Source organism: Oryx dammah, unplaced genomic scaffold (assembly GCF_014754425.2).
Source record: "Oryx dammah isolate SB20612 unplaced genomic scaffold, SCBI_Odam_1.1 HiC_scaffold_13, whole genome shotgun sequence".
In the NCBI taxonomy this organism is placed as follows: Eukaryota; Metazoa; Chordata; class Mammalia; order Artiodactyla; family Bovidae; genus Oryx; species Oryx dammah.
In genome coordinates, this window is record NW_024070197.1 from 28,528,376 (window position 1) to 28,548,178 (window position 19,803).

General features: G+C 40.5%; 1 protein-coding gene across 2 annotated transcripts in view; it reads right to left on the reverse strand.

The window, feature by feature from the left end:
- Window positions 1-19,803, reverse strand: part of TANGO6 (transport and golgi organization 6 homolog) — a 177,277-nt gene that overhangs the window by 31,897 nt on the left and 125,577 nt on the right. For both annotated transcript variants that reach the window (XM_040253254.1, XM_040253255.1), the window contains exons 16-17: window positions 9,841-9,992; window positions 858-971 (exon numbers count right to left, since the gene is read on the reverse strand). In XM_040253254.1, coding sequence (XP_040109188.1) covers window positions 858-971; window positions 9,841-9,992 — 266 coding nt within the window. The remainder of the gene's footprint in view (window positions 1-857; window positions 972-9,840; window positions 9,993-19,803) is intronic.

A 19,803-nucleotide genomic window follows, 5' to 3' on the forward strand; every position in this document is an offset into this window, starting at 1 on the left:
TGTCCCCCACTCCAGTCAAGGTCCTAGATAAAATAACTGGGGGATAACTAATGCTTGTACAAAAATGGTGTCGGGAACTCAATTTGGCAAAATTCTAGCATGAACAAAGCCAAGTGTCTAACAAAACACGTTGCTAATGGCTTCACTGACACTTGGTTAAATACTGATGTGCCAGCTGTAGACAAGCATTGTGGATGCCAAGAAGTGAATTATTAATGCAAATTCTCTTTATAAAGTCAACTGGGAATGTGTTTCCAATAAAAATCAAGCAGAAAATTAATTTAGAGGTCATTCATTCTCAGCACACACGTGAACAGATATACTTTCTTCCTAGACTGGCCACACACTGGGGAGAAATCCAGCCAAACCCACTTGGAAGAGGAATAAAAGTTTAATTTATGCAATGACTAAAATCTCATGGATTGCACTCACAGCTAGAAAGGAGACATTTGAAATGAAGCCCTTTAGTGATTCCATATGAACAATAAAATGAGTCAGGAAGACAAATCACTCAAGTTCACACTATAAAAAGCAGGCTTGGTGCGGTCTGTAGCTCACCCTGGAACCTGTCCCTCTGAAGGGAACGCTGGGGCCCAGGACCTCAACCTATAAACTTGTGTCCTGGTTTTTCTGGAGGTTAGTGTGCAGTTTGCCCAATGTGACACAGAGAAAATAGAGACTCTTACTGAAGATGCAAACAACAGAATTTTCCTGCTATAAAAATCCTTGATGACTGATTCATCTGTATGAATTCACCCAGGAAAAAGGTTCCAGGCCTGTCCTGGTGAAAGGAAGACTGATGAACAGATAAAGAACAAAGGGGGAGGGAATTTGCAAATGGTAAGAGATTGACTTACCTCAGTGGCCTTCTGGCTGAGTCCCCGAAGCAGCAGCACAATCACGTGGATGGCAGCTCTCCGCACTTGAACTTCATGGTCTGTTTTCGCCACAGCAATCAGACAAGCTGTTACCTAGGAGGGTGAGGGAAGATGAAGTCAATAAAAATCAGAGTTACACAATTACCTAAAGCCTTTCAACTGTGTTCCACTTTCTACACATTCACTGCAAACAATCTGGCTTAGCCAGGGATGGACTGCTTCCTCATTCTCCATGAAGAGGGAAAGATCTAGTGGTGGAGACCTTTATTTAGTCTGGCTTTTCTAGAAAGGGGCAAAATCTGGTTTGGAATTCAAGAGGGAGATTAGGGAGTGGTAAGGAAATATATGTGCATATAATAAAGGCATGGTCAGAGGTAAACATCTCCTCCAAAGTGGGAGGAACTGTTATGGACTCCACTTTGGGGATATCAAGTCGAAGAAAGAAAGACTGGTCTGAAACACAGCGGTGTATAGAGACTTGAGGCCCTTGAAGATTGAGCCAAGCAGGCTTTTGAGTTCAAGGCCTAGTATGAGGATCAATGTGCCAACTGATGAAATTTTCAGTCCAGGGATAGAGAAATACATAAATATTCAAACTGATATTCTAGAGGGTCCAGATACCCCATCCTACAAGTCCAGTGTATGGCCCATGGGAGTCAGTTTCTGAGACTCCCTGTCTGGGCATCTTCACTTGTGAAATGGGTCTTTTAGTGTTCATTTACTTTAAAAGACAGTTCTATAACAGAAAAGACTTGGGAATTATTTGCAAAACATGGTACAAGATATATAGTAATAATTATATGTCATAAAATGAAAAATTTCTATACCTTGTACCAGCTATCCTACTCCCACCCAGCTCCTGGTAGGCACAACAAAAATATTCTAAAACCTCCATAAAAAGATACCACTAGAAACAGCAGCAATGATCCTTTATGAGGTATTTGTGCAAGACCAAGAAAGAAAAAACAAACACTGTGAAGTGTAACCAATGACAGCAAAAATCTGAAGGTAAGTCTAAATTATTCACTTGGTTTCTTACATACTTTGTTATGTGATTTACTGTGTGAGTGTATATCTTGGCCAACTGGAAGGATTGCTAACCATGATAAGAAAATAGCCAGATTGTGTGCTTGGGAACATGTATAAATACATATTACATTTAAAGAATGGTTTTTTAAAAAGGTTTAAAAAAAGCACGTAGGCACAAATGAGGAAATAGCTTGTGCAGAAATTTTAACTATGCAGGTTGTATTTTTCACAGCTTTCAAACAGTTGGGCATAGTTCAAAGTGTCTAATTAATCAGCGATGGCAAAGGGATTAGAAGAAGTAGCTTGTTCTTAAATATAATTGCATCTGTGATGCACTGGCATTTAATCAAGCTGTACATCTATTAGACAAGCCTGACGCTTACAAGTGAAGGGAAATCCCAGAAAAACTCAACTCTTTGGGGACTGTTTCTCAGTAAGACTCAGCAAGCTGCTTCTGCTTTTGACCTGGGACCCCAACCCAATGCCATCAGTGGCTTCCATGCCTCTGGCATTAACGGTAGAAGCAATTCAGTCCTCAGAAGAGTCCCTTGGGTGACCTCCAAAAAGGCAACAGTATAATAGGTACCTCCACTTGCAGGCTTAGTATTTACGAGGTAAGAGCTGAAATCAGAGAACAAGTTGGAGCTAGGTCCAAGGCCTTCCTGACACATAAAAGTTTAGCTTATTCAGTCTGATAACTGAAGTATGAAAGCCAGCCCAGGCCCATGTAATACATAGACTCTCCAAAGCCTTTTGCCTGCTTACTTCAAGATTTAGTTTTGGCCCACATTTCTACATTTGGTGGACAAAAGCCTCCTGGCCTGGAACCCTGCCTGATCCAATGCTTCTGCCTCAAGGCTCAATGGAGAATCAGCTCTGAATGTCAGGCATTTATTCCACAGTCAGGACAGGCAAAAGCATCTTGACTGGAAAAGGGCTTCTGCTGTAAGGCCAGCACTGAATCTCTGTGCCACTTTAAAGGTGCGACTGGGAGGAGCCGGTTATTCCACACCTTGCTGAGATCAGCCATAATGGCCTCCTGCTCTTGGTGACTTATGACCAGACTGTACCAAGCCCATCTGCAATCAGCCACTCAGGACAGCCAGGCAAAGGTCTGTGACCAGAAGTATTTCTGGACCTTCCTCAATACCTTCATCACAGTACCAAATCCCATGACATGTATACAATGTTCGGTTGTGCAAAATGTTTTTTAAAGCATCAGAATTTTAATACGGTCTTGCACATACCATCAAAAGATACAGCTTCTTCTGTTCAGGTCAAGCTTCCATAACCAACTCAGAATGCTGTCCTTTGGCGGCCCAGTGGGGCAGACTCCTCCTCAAACACTACAAGCAGGGAAGATGCCTGGCTGCTCTCTTCCATCTGGCCAGTCTGAACAAGTCACTCTCATGGCTGGTCACTCTCACCTCCAGCCCCAAGGACACACTCAACACTGCCTTACACTACCCTAAAAGCTTTGGAGAACAGATAGATGATGTAAGGTCTTTACTAATTTATGAATTGGGATAGTATTTCTCTTCTAAGTCTTCCCAAAAGGCAGAAACCCATTCCATGGTATCGTCATGTCACCTGCCCTAAGGGTCAGTGCACCTATTCTAATAAACCAAACTATGGAAGGCTTTTTTTTTTTAATTGGCTAAACTATGTAAATCATCTCCACTTCTGAAAGCCATGCAGAGAGAAAAACGACGATTGCTTTGGAAATGCTAAAGGTCAGTTTAACCAATTTGACACTTGATAGGAGCCAACAGAAATATGGAAAAATATCACTCCCCAAATAGCTGGCACACACCAAGCATAACCAGAACTATATAAATAAAGATAAAACAAGTGGCAAGAGGGCCAAAAATAAACTTTGGAAAATTTCAGAAGAGAGGTAGCAGGGTTCAGGTATCAAGAAAGCATGATTCAATTTTCCAACAGCACCTTCCTCCCCTTTCCCAAAACTTCTTCTGTTAAAATCCAGTCAGTCTGCTAACTTGTTCAATACTAAATCATTTGTCTTTCTGTCAACTAAGAAACTTTAAGGTGGGACAAATTGAGACAGTAGCACTGACATATATATACTGTCATATATAAAATAGCTAACAGGAAGCTACTGTACAGTACAGGGATCTCAACCTGGTGCTCTGTGATGACCAAGAGGGATGGATGGGATGGAGGTGAACGTGGGAGGGAGGCTCAAGAGGGAAGAGACAGATGTGTACATATAGCTGATTCATGTTGTTGTATGGCAGAAGCCAACACAACATTGTAAAGCAATTATTCTCTAATTAAAAATAAATAAAAATACTCTTGCAATTGAAAAAAAAAAGAAACTTTAACAGCCAGGCAGGATGCCTCTAATTCCCACGTGTTCTGCATGCTCACTTAACCTGATGAGAAACAGAACCGTGGGGGCTCCATTCGCTTCCCTGAGGTTTCCCAGGACATCTACACGAGCCCTCATCTCAGCGCACGAGCTGTTATCGAGGAAACAGCACTGACGGTGACAAATCTGGTCATCGAATCTAATCATTCAGTGGAATCAGAGGTGACAGCTCTGCATCAGCCTTCAAAGCCTGGGTTTGTGGAATTCTGGGCACCACCTTACAAGTGGCTTGCTCCTGCACTTGTCACCTGGGGCATGTCTTATCTGCTGTTCTGAGGATGGGCCTCTCACTGCAGTTCGCTTAAATCATATTTACTTTTCATGGAGAATGATAAAGATGAAAGAGACTATCAAGATTTGGTTTCAAGCAACACAGTTCTTGACAAGAACAAAGAGAAATTGGGGAAAAATAATAATGGTTTCCAGACAGGTTAAATCTTGACATCAACAGAGAGGAAAAACCTGAATTCCCAGTAGAGGCTGTGAAAGGGCTGGTCCTTTCATATCCTTTTATGTTCCTTCTCTACCTGTAAGCAGTGTCACGGCACAGACAGTACCCAAGTCTGGACTACCCAACAGGGTGGACAGCTTTGTTCAGAAGCCTGAGAGTCATATCTCTGATTCCTGGATCAGATCATGTTAGAAGCGCCTATGGAGGCTGGTTTGCTCAATTTCATATCAAAACAGGTTACCCCTCCCCTTTCCTCTGCCTGCCTCACGCTTGATCATGTGACTTCCTTGCTGCCCCAACAGGCCTACGTGAGGGTCACAGCTCTGTGTTCCCTCAGGACCTTGGGCTTGTCATGGGATATCACTCTGTTCCACTGTCTATTTATTCCTGTGTGCCACAGTTTACTGAGATTTCCTTGGGGGAAGAGATTGGGTCCTTTGTGTCCTTTCATATTCCTGACACATGACAAACACCCATGAAGAAGAATTCCTTCAGTTTGCAGCCAAAGACACATTTCCCCAGAGTTAAAGCTCCTCCTCCACTAGTACATAGTACATGCTGAGGTCAAGCATTTCTGAGACTACAAAAGACTTCGAGAGCTTTCATGAGACAGTGAAAACACTGTTGTAGAAGAAGACACAATAAACTTTTAAAATAAATTAGACAGGACTTCCCTGGTGGTCCAACGGATAAAAATCTGTCTGCCAATGAAGCGGAGGCTGGCTCAATCACTGGCTGGGAAGATCCGACATGCCACAAGGCAACTGAAGCCTGTGTGCCAGAGCCACACTCTAGAGCCTCTGGCTACAACAAGAGAAGTTGTAGCCAGTTGAAGTCACTGCAATGAGAAGCCTGTGCACTGCAACGGAGAACAGCCCCTGCTTACCGCAACTAGATAAAGTCCATATGCAGCAATGAACACTCAGCACAGCCAAAAATAAATAAATAATTTAAAAAGTAAGTTAGATAATTTCATTCCTCTGCTCTGGTTACCATCTCACTCACAGTAACAGTCAAAGCCCAGAAGGCCCTCTCCCCATGTATCTGCCAGGTTCTGCTCCTGCTCCTTCATGTGTGCTTCAGTCACTCATCACTGAAGCTTTCCCTATTCATCCTGGTTCACAGATTCACCTACAATACCAAACGCCCTCCATGCCCTTGCCTGCTTATATCCATCTCCTTAGCACGTACTCCATCTGACACAGTACATATTTGCTTGTTCACTTGCTTGTTTGTCACCCAACTGTCCTCTTTAGAATGTCAGCTTCATGAGGACAGAAACTCCGTTCTGCTCAGAGCTGGATCCCAAGCATGTGGCTTGGCTCCAGTCTCATAACTGGCACAGAGTAAGTGCTCAGGAAGTATTTTTCAAACGAAAAACAAATGAATGAACAACTACAAAAAAACCCAGGCCAAATCTCCCACTTATTTGATGTGAATGGACAAGAGTAGCCTGACTACAGGAGGACTCAGTGGCTGAAATACTAAGACTGTCAGGTATCCAATCATGTTCAAACTTGCAGTCCACCAAGGCAGCTGGTTTGGCACTGATGACACAGCAAGCGTGGGGTACTACATAAGAAGGAGCATCTACAAAGAAGAGACAGGAATTATGTGGGATGGAAACACCTGGTTTTTCAAACCAGAGGGAATACATTGTCTTCTGAAGTTTCACTGCCAAAAGCCAAGTGCTGTTAAAACAAAACTGCATGACCCTTCCTGTCAGGAGCTTTTCTCATATGGCAACTCTCCTTCTTTTTCAAGGGCAAAAAGCAATCTTATAAACAAAATGAAAACATTCATTGAGAGACAATACAGAGGAGTCATTAAGAGCACAGGTTCAGGAACCAACTGCCTGCATTCAAATCCCAGCCTGGCATGACCTTGGCAACGAATTTAATCTCTCTTATTTATTTACTTAGGCTGTGTCAGGTCTTAGCTGCAGTGCATGGGCTCTTCATTGTGGCACACTGGCTCAGCTGCCCCGCAGCACATGGGGTCTTAGTTCTCCGATCAGGGATTGAAACTGCGTCCCCTGCATTGAAAGGTGGATTCTTAACCACTGGACCACCAGGGAAGTCCCTAACATACTATATATCTTAACAAGTATATCATTTATTGTCTGTCTCTTCTCACTAGAACATACCATCCAAGATGATGCGAGTCAATGTCTATTTCGAAGAATGATACATATCCATAATGCTGTTAGCATATACGCTGTTTGGCTCTCAACAGCAATTGTTGAATGAATCACTGTATACTGTATCTAGGCATATACATTATCCCTAGATCCTTGTAACAATCCTGCATTATAGATATTTTAATCCCATTTTCTAGGTCAGGAAACCAAGCTCAGAATCTAAGTCATCTGACCAAGTGAACACACAGGTAACTGGGTGGTAGGGTGGGGCCTCATTTATTCCCATCCCCAAGTATGCTTGGAAATTTAGTTCTCTTCCAACAGGTCAGGTGGGTCTCCAGAAAGAACTCACTTTTTTTTTTTTTTTTTTTGACACTTCTTAAATGTTGCAAAACATGCTTTGGCACAATCTTTCTAATTAACCAAACCAAGAAATTTCTCTAACACTTTCAACAGGAAATCATATGCCATCAGCAAGTAATAGTTTCCTTAAGAGAAGAAAGGAAAGATGAAGGGTTTCAGTTTCTGGGTTCAGAGAAGATCATGATGTCAAGCATAGTTTGAGTTCATTGGTTTTAGAAAATGCATGGGATATGGTCAAATCTAAACTGATTCACTTGAAGATCTGGATGAAATTTTTATTCAGGTCATATATTGTATTGTTAGTCGTTCAGTCATGTCTGACTCTTTGCAACTCCATGGACTGTAGCCCACCAGGCTCCTGTGGGCTCCTCTGTTCATGGGATTCTCCAGGCAAGAATGGGAATACTCCATTCCCCATGGAATGGGTTGCCATGCCCCGTTCCAGAGGATCTTCCCAACCCAGTGATCAAACTAGGTTCTCCTGCTTTGCAGGCAGATTCTTTACTGTGTGAGCTACAGGGAAGTACCTATTCAGCTCATGGCTATGTTCAGCAAAATTGGGGGATGCTCCCTCAACTCTGAATATACTAAAAACCATTGAATTGTACTCTTTAAGTAGGTGAATTATGTACAGTATGTGAACTCTATCTCTGTTATTAGGAATAATAGTATTTGGGTTTGGTTCAGATCATGGTCCAGGAGTTTTTTTTCAGTTCATGGTTTACGGTTCAGTTTGGGTTGAGTCACATGATCAGATCAAATAAACGGAGGGGAAAAAAAGGGAGCCATTTCAATACTGGACCCAGAATATTCATAACAGACTGAAATCTTTAGCTGATATAACAAAAGAGACCTGCAAAGTCCTTAACTGTTACAAGTTAATAGACTAAACAGTAAGAGAGTGCAAAGTGCCATCTAAAAAAAGTAAAAATCAAATGCCCAATGGTTCCCGTGTATTAGCACACTGAAAGATTTTAAGTTGGTAAAAACCATTTTTTAAGTTATTAAAAACAAAGGGGCTTCCCTGGTGATCCAGTAATTAAGAATCCACCTGGCAATGCAGGGGACGTCAGTTCGATCCCTGGTCTGGGAAGATCCCACATCCTGTGTGGCAACTAAGCCCGTGAGCCACAACTACTGAAACCTGTGCACCTAGAGGCCATGCTCCACAAGCGAAGCCACTGCAACAAGAAGCCCGCACACTGCCACTGGAGAGTAGCCCCTGCTCGGCACAACTAGAGAAAAGTCCACACGCAGCAACAAAGACCCAGCAGAGCCAAAAAATAAACATAAATAATCCGATTAAATAAACAAGCAAACAAATACAGAAAGTTGGGCATAGGGCTATGCCTCTTGAGTTAGTTAAAGGAAACAACTGATGTATAACTTCCTAAAAATCCTAAGTTGGAATTTAACAATAAGAGGAGCCTTTACAATCAATTCAACAAAGCATATAAGCTGAGGAATCAGGAAGTACCATAAATTCAGCTGTATGTAAACATCCACGAGTGTTTTGCCACCTGTTGATAAGACATAACCAGACACTGAAGAAAATTCCTTCTCAGTAGGTACTTCTTAAGATTTGATGTTCAACATGGTCAGTCCTAGGACACTGAGTAATGTGAAAGAAGTCAGTACTACAAATTTTCTAAGTTTTTGTTCTTGTAAAGTTATGTGCTCCGTATGAAAAATCTAGTCTCTCATAAATAAAAAGGTAATATAAACTGTATTCTATTTACATATTTATAATTTATAAGCCATCTTCTTTCATAAAAGATTTAAGATGGTGAAGCCTATTAGTAGTAAAAAGACTCCTGGTCACATATTAACTAGTCTTCTTTTCGCCCATCATCCTCAAATAGCAGAATGTCTAATACATAGTAGGTGTTCAAGATATATGTTAATATACTGATGACTAAGTAAACACAAAGGCAAAGATAAAATTTAAGAGGCTAAAGAAAGATATTCATAGAAGACAACAATGTGATGTACTTTTTACTAAATCTGAAACTCTAACACCAGTCTTTTAAACTCTAAACACTGGGGAAGCGAGCAGTCAGTGCTGATATCTGTATGGCTATTATTTTTTGCTGCTTATTTATCCTTTACCTACTATGTACTAGGCAGTGGATATAAAGTGGTGAACAAAACATGGAACTTAATTAGTCTCTTCTAGTAAGACCCGGTCTCCCCGAACACAGGATATCTCTGACCAGGGGGGCCAATTAGAATATGTATTTGCCTGAGATGTTTCTGTGAACAGAGATGACACTCATAGATGGCCCAGAGATCTAGGGAAACGTTCTGTTTGCCCTTCCTCAAAGTTTCTTCTGTTTCCTTGGAATCTTTACAGTATATCCCCTTTTATGGCTTAAAGGAGGTTAAGATGACTTCCTGTCACTTGCAATTAAAAAATTCTTACTAATACAACTTTCAGCATACATATGAGACTATCAATAAGGCTGAGGGAGGTTAAATGACTTTCTGGATCTAGAAAAAAAACACAGGTCTCCTAACTACCAGGGCCAAGCTACATTATAGGTCCAAGTAAAAACAAGCTATAGAGAAAGGAATCAATCTGCAATACCTCATGAACCACGGAGCCCAGCATGAAGTCCAGCCTCTGGCACAGCTCTCCAAGGTTGGACAGGCTGCTGGCCCTGTGAGCACTATCCGGATCTCTTGCTCCTCTGAGGAAGGTGTGGATTAAAGGTTCTCGGTACTTTGAGACCATGTCCCCTGTAGCAAAAGGGAAGATATCACAGTCTTTTAAAACAAACTTTCAACTTCTTTTATTTCCAGAATTCTGGGAGGTGGATCATAGAGGATCCTGCTGTGGTTTATGTTGGAGAATGTTTTGCCTATGTTCTCCTCTAGGAGTTTTATAGTTTCTGGTCTTACATTTAGATCTTTAATCCATTTTGAGTTTATCTTTGTGTGCGGTGTTAGAAAGTGATCTAGTTTCATTCTTTTACAAGTGGTTGACCAGTTTTCCCAGCACCACTTGTTAAAGAGATTGTCTTTACTCCATTGTATATTCTTGCCTCCTTTGTCAAAGATAAGGTGTCCATATGTGTGTGGATTTATCTCTGGGCTTTCTATTTTGTTCCATTGATCTATATTTCTGTCTTTGTGCTAATACCATACTGTCTTGATGACTGTGGCTTTGTAGTAGAGCCTGAAGTCAGGCAGGTTGATTCCCCCAGTTCCATTCTTCTTTCTCAAGATTGCTTTGGCTATTCGTGGTTTTTTGTATTTCCATACAAATCTTGAAATTATTTGTTCTAGTTCTGTGAAAAATATCGCTGGAAGCTTGATAGGGATTGCATTGAATTTGTAAATTGCTTTGGGTAGTATACTCATTTTCACTATATTGATTCTTCCTTAAAGAAGGAATCATATATCACCATTGAACAGTGCATGGTGTTTTATCTTTTTCAAATTACTTATATAACCATTAAAAAATCATATCTGGAAGAATAATGTTAGGGAAAACATGTATGATGAATTATTTTGTGAAAAAGCAATTTATATATATATATATGAAAGAAAAATGTATATATCATAAGTATATAGCTTAATAAACTTTCACAAATTCAATACAACTCTCAGTCACACAAATAGCAAGTTTGGTCCTAGGCTAGACCCCAGTCATCAGTCTAGTACTTTTCCTACACTATCACCCTACCTACTCAAGCAAAGTGAGTGAAAGACAATCAAGGCATTTTGGATCCTTGTCAAGGAAAGCTCAATGATTTATTTATTGAGAGACCTACTATGTGCTAAGCACAGTTGCTAATACCTGGGATACACCTGTGAACAAAAGAAACAAAGAGCCTTGCCCTCTTGGAGTTTCCATTGCAGTAAACTATACAGTAGGTTAGAAGATAATAAATGCCATGAGGGGCAGCAGGAGAAAAGCAGAGTAAATATATCAGAAGGAATGAGGATGGTGGCAGATTTGTTTTTATTTTATTATTACTGTTTTTTGGTACACAGGATCTTAGTTCCCCAAGCAAGGATTGAACCTCTGCCTCCCGTGGTAGAAGCACAAAGTCTTAATCACTGGACCACCAGGAAAGTCCCAGACTTCTTCGTTGAGATGGTTGAGACATTTAGTCAAAGGCTAGAAGGTGAGGCTGTCCCCATTTGCATATGGTGGGAAGGAGCACATCAGGAAGAGGGAACAACCAGTGTAAAAACCGTGTGGAGGAGCATCAAGAAGGCCCAAGATGGGACTTCCCTGGAAATCCTGGCTAAGACTGTGTGCTCCTAATGAAAGGGGCCTGATCAGGAAACTAGATTTTGCATGCTGCAACCAGCCAAATAAATAAATTAAATAATTTTTTTAAAAAGAGAAAGCCCAAGAGGAGGCTAGAGGGGAGATGGCAAGGGCGGGTGGTGGTGCAGATCTTGCAAGGCTTTATAGACCTCTGTAAGGACTTGGACTTTTTCAGAGTAAAATGAGAGGCCTTTGGAGGATTTTAAGCAAAAAAGTACAAAAATATCACTCTGGCTGCAGTGCTAAGAACACACCCTAGTGTATGTGAGTGTGTATGTCTTGTGGAAACTAGGTACAAATCAGGAAGCTGCTTGACAGAGAATGGTAACTTGAGTAGAGGGGGTGAGAAAGATTCTGCATATTTTCTAAAGATTGTACCAACATGACTTTCGGTTGACTCCAGTGATGACTCCTAGGATTTTTGCTTTTGCGTGGTAGGATGAAGTTACTACCAACTAAGATGGGAAAGGCTCCAAGGAAATCAAGTTTGGGGCAGAAGGAAAAGTCAGAATTCAGTTTTCATATGTTGAGCAAGTAGAAGATATACAAAGTGTTCAGAAAAGAGAAGTCTGGGTTGAAGATACGCATTTTTGAGCCAAGGGAATGTAGATGATACTTAAAACCTTGAAACTAGATATATAATCAAGGAAGTGAGTTTAGGTAAGGAAGGCAAGTAGACCAAGGACCAAATCTGTATGCTTCCTTCAATCTTAAGTCTGGGATGAGTCTGGGAAGGGAAGAACCAGTAAAGGAGACTGAAAAGAAATAACCAGCCACGTAGGAAGAAAATTAGCATGGTATCCTAGAAATTAAGAGAAGAAAGTCTATCAGAGAGGGAAGAATGGTCTGCATTAAATGCTGCTAAGTTAGGTAAAAGAAGACTAAAAACTGACGATGAGATTGAGCAACAATGAGGTCACTGTTGACCTTGACAAGAACAGTTCTGATGGGCTGGTAGGGGTGAGCACATGACAGAAGTGGGTTTAAGACAGAAAAAGAGAAAAAGTAGATCATTTAAGGAGTTTTTCTGCAAAACAGATCAAAGAAATGGGGTGATAGCTGGTCAAAGAAGTAGGATCAAGAAAAGTTTGGGGGGACTTCCCTGGCAGTCCAGTGGTTGAGACTCTGCGGTTCCAATGCAGGAGGTATGAGTTCGATCCCTACTCAGGGAGCTAAGATCCCACATGCCATGCAGCCAAAACAAAGGAAGAAAAAATTGTGTTTCATTTTTAAAGAGAGGAGAAATAGAATGCTAAAGCACTCTGAATTGACTTTAAAAACAAAACAGAAACAACTTCTTCCTCCATGGACATGCTGAGAACTAAAGCTGTTTTGGCTTGATCTTGGCTCTGAGGCCCTAGTTCCAGAACCCAAGTGTAACACTTCACTTCCAGCCTACTTGTAGCCCTAAGGTTATATGACATCTAAACAGTGACAAAGGTTTCTGAAACATATGTTTAAAGTCACCAAAATGATAATTACATAGAAAAATCAACAACCTGCTCTATCAGGCCCAGCTCTGTGCTGTCCTATGCTTAGTCGCTCAGTCATGTCTGACTCTTTGCGATCTCATGGACTGTAGCCCACCAAGCTCCTCTGTCCATGGAATTCTCCAGGCAACAATACTGGACTAGGTAGCCATTCCCTTCTCCAGGGGATCTTCCCAACCCAAGGATTGAACCCAGGTTTCCCGCATTGCGGGCAGATTCTTTACCGTCTGTCTGAGCCACCAGGGAAGCCCAAAGAGTAATGCGGACTCTCTACCAGCTGAGCCATCAGGGAAGCTCCAGGCCCAGCTCAAATGCCTCAAATTCTACCTCCTTTGTGAAAACCTTCCTTAATATTCTCTTAGCCTTAATTAGTCCTCCTTGGAAGCCCCACAATACTTTGGTTTAAATCACATTTGTTACTAACACCTTGATTCCTAGATGTTTTCAGCCTATATCTATTTCTCACATTAGACTCTAAATTCCTTGAGGAAGAACTTTGACTGCTTCATCTCTGTTGTTATCAGTTCTTAGTAATCTTTGCACATCCTAGATACTCAACAAATGCCAATGTTGACTTGAATTCACTCATTTCTTCAACTAAATATAATTATGCACTGGTATTATGCTCATGTTTGAGGGATACAAAATTGATAAAACATAATCTTTACCCTTTAAAAAGCCCAAAGTTTAGGGGGTGGGTATAAACAGATAAGTACCAACAATTATAGTCCTGTGTGGTTAATGCCGTCATAGAGTCAAGCAGAGGTTGCTTAGTATAATTTCACTAATTTTAGTCACTTGGAAGGGGGAAGAAGAGAAAGTTTATTTTTTGCTTTCCCTCAAAGTCAGGAACACAATGTACTTTCCTTACAATGTAAGAAAAAGATGAGGGGTAATTTCTCTAAAATGCTCCCAGTTCCTAATATAATACATTCAGCATGAGACTCACCTCCCTGCCCAGTTAAAATCAACATAAAATGCAGAAATTGAACCAGTGATGACTTAGTCATACCCTGTTTTCAGAACAGGAAAGAGGGGACTCTGCCTATTCAGACCTAGCACTTGCATTTCTGAATACCAGGCCTAGTGAATGCAGTCACACGTTATGCACAAGAATTTGCATAAAGGCTTCTCTGTAGAGCTGTAATAGTGAAAAATGAGAAAATATAAATTAAAATGAATTAGTGTGAAAGTGGTTAAATTACTATACATATTGTGGAATACTACATGGTCATTAAAAGGAACAAGACAGAATTGGAAAGGTATCCCTGGGACTGTCCTGCTGATCCAGTGGTTAAGACTCTGTGCTTCCACTGCAGGGGGCTTGAGTTTCATTCCACAGGCCTCTTGGCCAAAAAAAAAAGAGAAAAACTACTAAAGAAATATTTTCTTAAGACAATGTGAAGTGAAAGAAACTAATAGAACCAGTATCATTCCATGTATGTACATAAAAATGCACACACATAACTTCTCTCAATATTAACAAACCACATCTACAGATTTAAATATGTATATTAAGTATACAAATGCATAGAAAGAAGAGAAAAAGGATATATTGAAATAGAAAGGTTAGATAACTTGTCTAAAACAACCAAGATCAAATGTAAGTAGTCTTACACTTAACTCCTATGATACAGTGCATTTAAGTTATTTCCAACTAAAAGAAAAACATATTTCTCTACTTTTGGTATAACACCGTCCTTTCCTGGAGTCAGAAAGGAGCTTTCTTGTCCTGCAGTGAGATGTGCATCTAGAGTTAAGAGCTCTACTTTCTAATTTTGCTTAATTTTAATTTTTTCACAGCACCGCTCAGCATGCAGGATCTTGGTTCATCCAACCAGGGATTGAATAGGTACCTCCTTGCAGTAGAAACATGGAGTCTTAACCACTGGACTGCTGGAGGAGTCCCTCTGTGTTCTAATTTCTTCCCTGAAGCCAACTAGCAGTGTGACTTAGGGCAAATCCCTTCACCTCCTCAGACCAACTGGAGATGAGTCAATTAGACGAGACGGTCTCTCTGGCCCCCTCCAGTTGGAAGTCTATGAGGTGATGAGTCACCTTTGGCTTAGCCATCAGGGGAATGAGTTTCAGGAGAGCAGGAAGGGAAGAAAAAGTATCTATTCATGAGCCCTGGAGTGGGAGGCTGCTGTGGTTAAAGGAATGAAGGTCTCTGCTGGAAGGAAGTCACCGAGAAATGACAGAAGTCTGGAATCCATAAGGAGGGGAAATTGCAGGTTAAAAAGGTAAGAGCAGATGACAAACCAGTTATTATTTATTAATGTAGGGATTTAAAGTTAAAAATGAGGTAAACTGTAAAGCAACTATATCCCTCAATTAAAAAAATAATAAGTGGAAAACTAACACAGTGCTATAAATTAGTTACATTTCAATTTAAAAATGGATTAAAAAATAAGTGGTAAAGAAAAGGTACTATTTGTCGGTAGAGTCCCTCCTCTCATGGTACTCAAAGCATACTGAGGAAAAGGAAAAATACTGACCAAGCAACAACACTGGAGTGAGATGTCCCCAAAATGGTGACAGAGAAAGATACTTTTATGAGTAATGTATTGATCTGGTTCCAATTTCCATTAACAACAGCTCCTGTATTCTTATTCATCCAGACTCAAAAGCTTGGTGTTCATTTTTGACTTCTCCCTGTCACCCTTCAGTCAGTCAAGCAGTTCATTTATTATTCTTCAACCCTCATTTACTTCCCTATGGGATGTGAGGCAACTTTCAGTAAATAATACTGAAACTGAAATGAGTATTGTTTTAAAAGCTCTATAGTGAGGAAGTACCAATATTCCATGCTAAGAATGGTTATTGCAAACGAACCCCAAATTTAGTTTAGCAATTCTAATAGCTAAGGCAAAAAAGGAAACAGAAAACATAGTTCCCATTAGTCAATAAAAGAAGGTACATCTATTTCCTTCTTTAGGAAGAATACCAAGAGGTATCTCACTCATTCATTCAGCAAATCTTAATTGAGTGCCTAAAACGTTCCAAGTATGATCTCAGCACTGGAGATAATATATAGCATGAACAAGAAAGCAAAGTTCCCATCTTTATGAAGCCTACTTCTACTGGAGGAGAAAGACAATAAATAGTAAATAAACTACCCAGCAGCAATAAGAGCTATGAAGAAAAATAAGGAAGGGGGAGCAGTTAAGAGTCAGGGGTAAGGGCTCAGGGAAAAGGTATCAGAGAAGAGCTGAAGGAAAAAGTCACGTAAAGACCTGGGGGAAACTGAAGAACAGAACGGACAACAGAAGTTTTATATTCAATGTAAAAATCATATGGCTGCTTCCTACACTTTCTCACCATTAAAGTTAAGGGTGTACCATTACATTAACAAAATCAAAATTTAACATTCCGTTTATATAAATTCCTGCCTTGCCTGAGCTTCATTACAACTTTCCAAATGAAGATCCATTTAACTGCATGCTCCACCAACCCCACTCCCAAGCATACCTAAGAACCCAGAGGAGCTAGTGGAGACCCGGAATCTTGAGAGCCCACAATAAATCCAGTCAGCTGGCTCTGGGCCCACCTGCTGCCTCGTTTTCCAGGTACTGGGCTGGGCGAGCTGGAACACTCCCTGCACCCACTCTGCATTTCTCCAAGTGCCACACCGTCATGTCTTCCACAACCTGACCTCCCTTAGACCTCATATACACAGCCAGGACGTGTCACACCTTGCTCAGACCTGGTCTTCTTTGGGGATTTACAGCTCTGCCCCCATTTCCTGAAGGCTGTGTTAACCTCTGACGGACTTCGCTCTCCCTTGCTCCTATTGTGCTGTGTGGTTGGTTTCTTAAGATTGTACTGGATCCCAGTAGCCAGTTAGTCCTGACCAGGTTTCTATGCAGAACAAAACGAATGCATGTGAACAGAGAATACAGCTTCCGGGGCTACATGCGACACCAGCACAGAATTCAAAGATCCTACAAAAAGGGTTCTTAATTTTAGCTTAAGGGATCTCTATGTGTCAAATTTTCTCATGTACGTCTCACTGGCATTTTCCCATTCTTCCTTGTAAAACCACTCTAATTTTGCTCAAACATGCATCTTCTCCCTGTCCAGCCACCACTTACCTGATTCAGGCTAAGGTCTTTATTGCTCTAAATGAATCATGGTGGACATATCCTCTTGTCTTAATTGCTCTGGGCATGTGATCCAGTGTGAACAAAGAGATGTGAAGGAAAATCTGATGGAAGACCCTAAGAAAATACTTTGCCTCTAGTTAATGTGTAGCCTGGCTGGCTACAGTCCATGGGGTTGCAGAGTCAGACATGACTTAGCGACTAAACAACAACAAATGATTTTAAGAACGTTAACACCTCAGAGTTGCTGCAGCCAATGGAAACTATGAGGGACTAGGAGATGAAGTTGGCAGAGTAGAAAGATGAAGAGATTTGGGGTCTTGAATGATGTAATGGAGGCAAAGAATTAACCAATTCAGGGCTTTTTCTCATGTGTAATGATTTATTCCTTATTGTTTAAGCCAGTTGAGAATTTGTTACCTGTAGCCAAAAATACTCTAACTGATTTGACATATGTAAATTTAATAGTGAAGAGGTCTTCTATATCAGTTCTATGTCTATCAACACAAAGTCAAAAAAGTTAGATTTGCCAAAACAAAGAAAGTTAACACAGTGGGTGTTTTTAAAAGGATTCAGATGTCAATTTTATAACATATAAAAGAAAAAAATAAGCCCAATAATTTTCTTTCTTCTAATTACAATTTTAATTGGGACAATAGTCTAGTATACAGCATGACTCAAAATATCAATGTATATATATTCTGGGTTGACCAAATGGTTCATTTGGGCTTTTTTCCATAACATCTTTTTTTGAAAGTTGCTTTACTGTGTTGTGTTGGTTTCTGCCATATAACAATGTGAATTAGTCAGAATATATATTTATCCCCTCCTTCTTGAGCATCGCTCCTCTCCCCCTCATCCCATCCCTCTAGGTCATCACAGAGAGCCAGGCTGCACCCCCCTGTGTTGTACAGAAGCTCTTTCACACACGATACTGTATATATGTCAATGCTACTCTCCCAATTCCTCCCACACTCTCGTTCCTCCGCTGTGTCCACAATTCCATAAATCTGATTAAACCTTTTGGCCAACCCAATATACAGCTTTACCAGAGTCATCTTTATACATCTGCCAACTTATTAAATAAAGAAAAGTAAGTAACTATTTACAGTAGAAGCTCATGTAAAGGGGTTACATGCTGAGTGTATTTCACAACTACTGACTAACCACCCATTTCATTATAAACTAAAACCTCAGGCTCTGGGACATTCACTGCTATTCCCTAGTTTCTGATTAAGCAACAAAATCTCAATTATCCCATCTGGGAGGGTGTTGGTTAATATATATTTTTGGCTTCTTTTTCTGCTCTTCTTTATCCAGATAAGATGTTTGTATTTCTTCAGTTTGAACTTACCTGAACCACAATGTTCTAAGATCCTAATTCACCTTTTGTTAGAAAAGGTGGCATACACTTGCCACCTGACAAGGGCAAGTATTTGTTACCATCCTGCTATCTCCTTCAAAGTATGCATACTGTATGGCTTTTACAAAAAATAGTATTGATTTCTGAACTGCCTAATCCCCATTTTCAGAAAGTATTTGCCATAGACTACACTATTTAGACTAAGATATACCCATGGAACTGAAGTTGGAGAGACCACCATCTTTTCCTTAGGCATTTAGCAAAAGCTTCAGGGAAATGAACACAGTAAACTTTAAAACTCAATCCAATTGGTGGGTTGTGGCCAATTACCTGTGCCTATTACTTCTGGGTTACCTTGGTGGATTTCTGTTCTTTAGGGCTCTGATTGGATATCCCCTAGGAAATTTTAGATGAGTGTTCAGTTCCTGTTCTATCTATTCATAATAATTCTAGATGGGATCCTCTCACCTGGCCAATTAAAAATACCTGCTCTGAGGCTGGCCATAGATTTAAGTTTTCTCTTAGGGTCATTTAAACTCAATCGGAGTGATGAGCTAAGTATCAATAAAAAATCAACTTCTCATTTATTAAAAGGAAAACTCCTACAATTATGGGGAGGATGTACACGGTTAACACCAGGCTATGGTCATTTAAGTTTAAAGGCTCCTCTATGTTGGGAATGGTTAAATCATACTAAAAATGATCAACCTGGTAATTATGAGACAAGGCTGGGTGCTTTATGAACTATGCCTGTTATTACCCTTAGAGAGAGTGATTGGTATGGAACTCAGTGGATTTGTGGCCTTGACATCTACAGGGATGATACAAAGGTATAGCCTGGGATTCCCATGAATTTAAGGTCATATATGTTAACAAATTACAGGTAACCCCAACCAATCTACCATTGGTATGATCCCAATGGGTCAAAGATCTGTATCTACTGGTATGACCATTTAGCAGCTTGTGTGTGTGTGTGTGCCTTCAATGGGGTTGGAGGATATAATTGACCATATCTAGGCCTTGACAACTTTCATAAGCTTTAAATGACAGGAACCAGGCTATTAGCCTATTGAATTCTGAGATCTCTATGATGAGAAAGGCAGTGCTACACAACTGCAAGATCCCTGACACCTTACAGCATCTCAGGGAGATATGTGTGCTATAATTCAAACTGAATGCTGTATTTTTGTATCTGATAAACCCTTTAATGTAACACATTTTAACCACATGAAAAATCAGATTTCTGCTCTAAGTGACCCATTCCCTAGTCTTGACAATCTTTAAAAAAAAAAAACTGGTGTGGGAGGCTCAT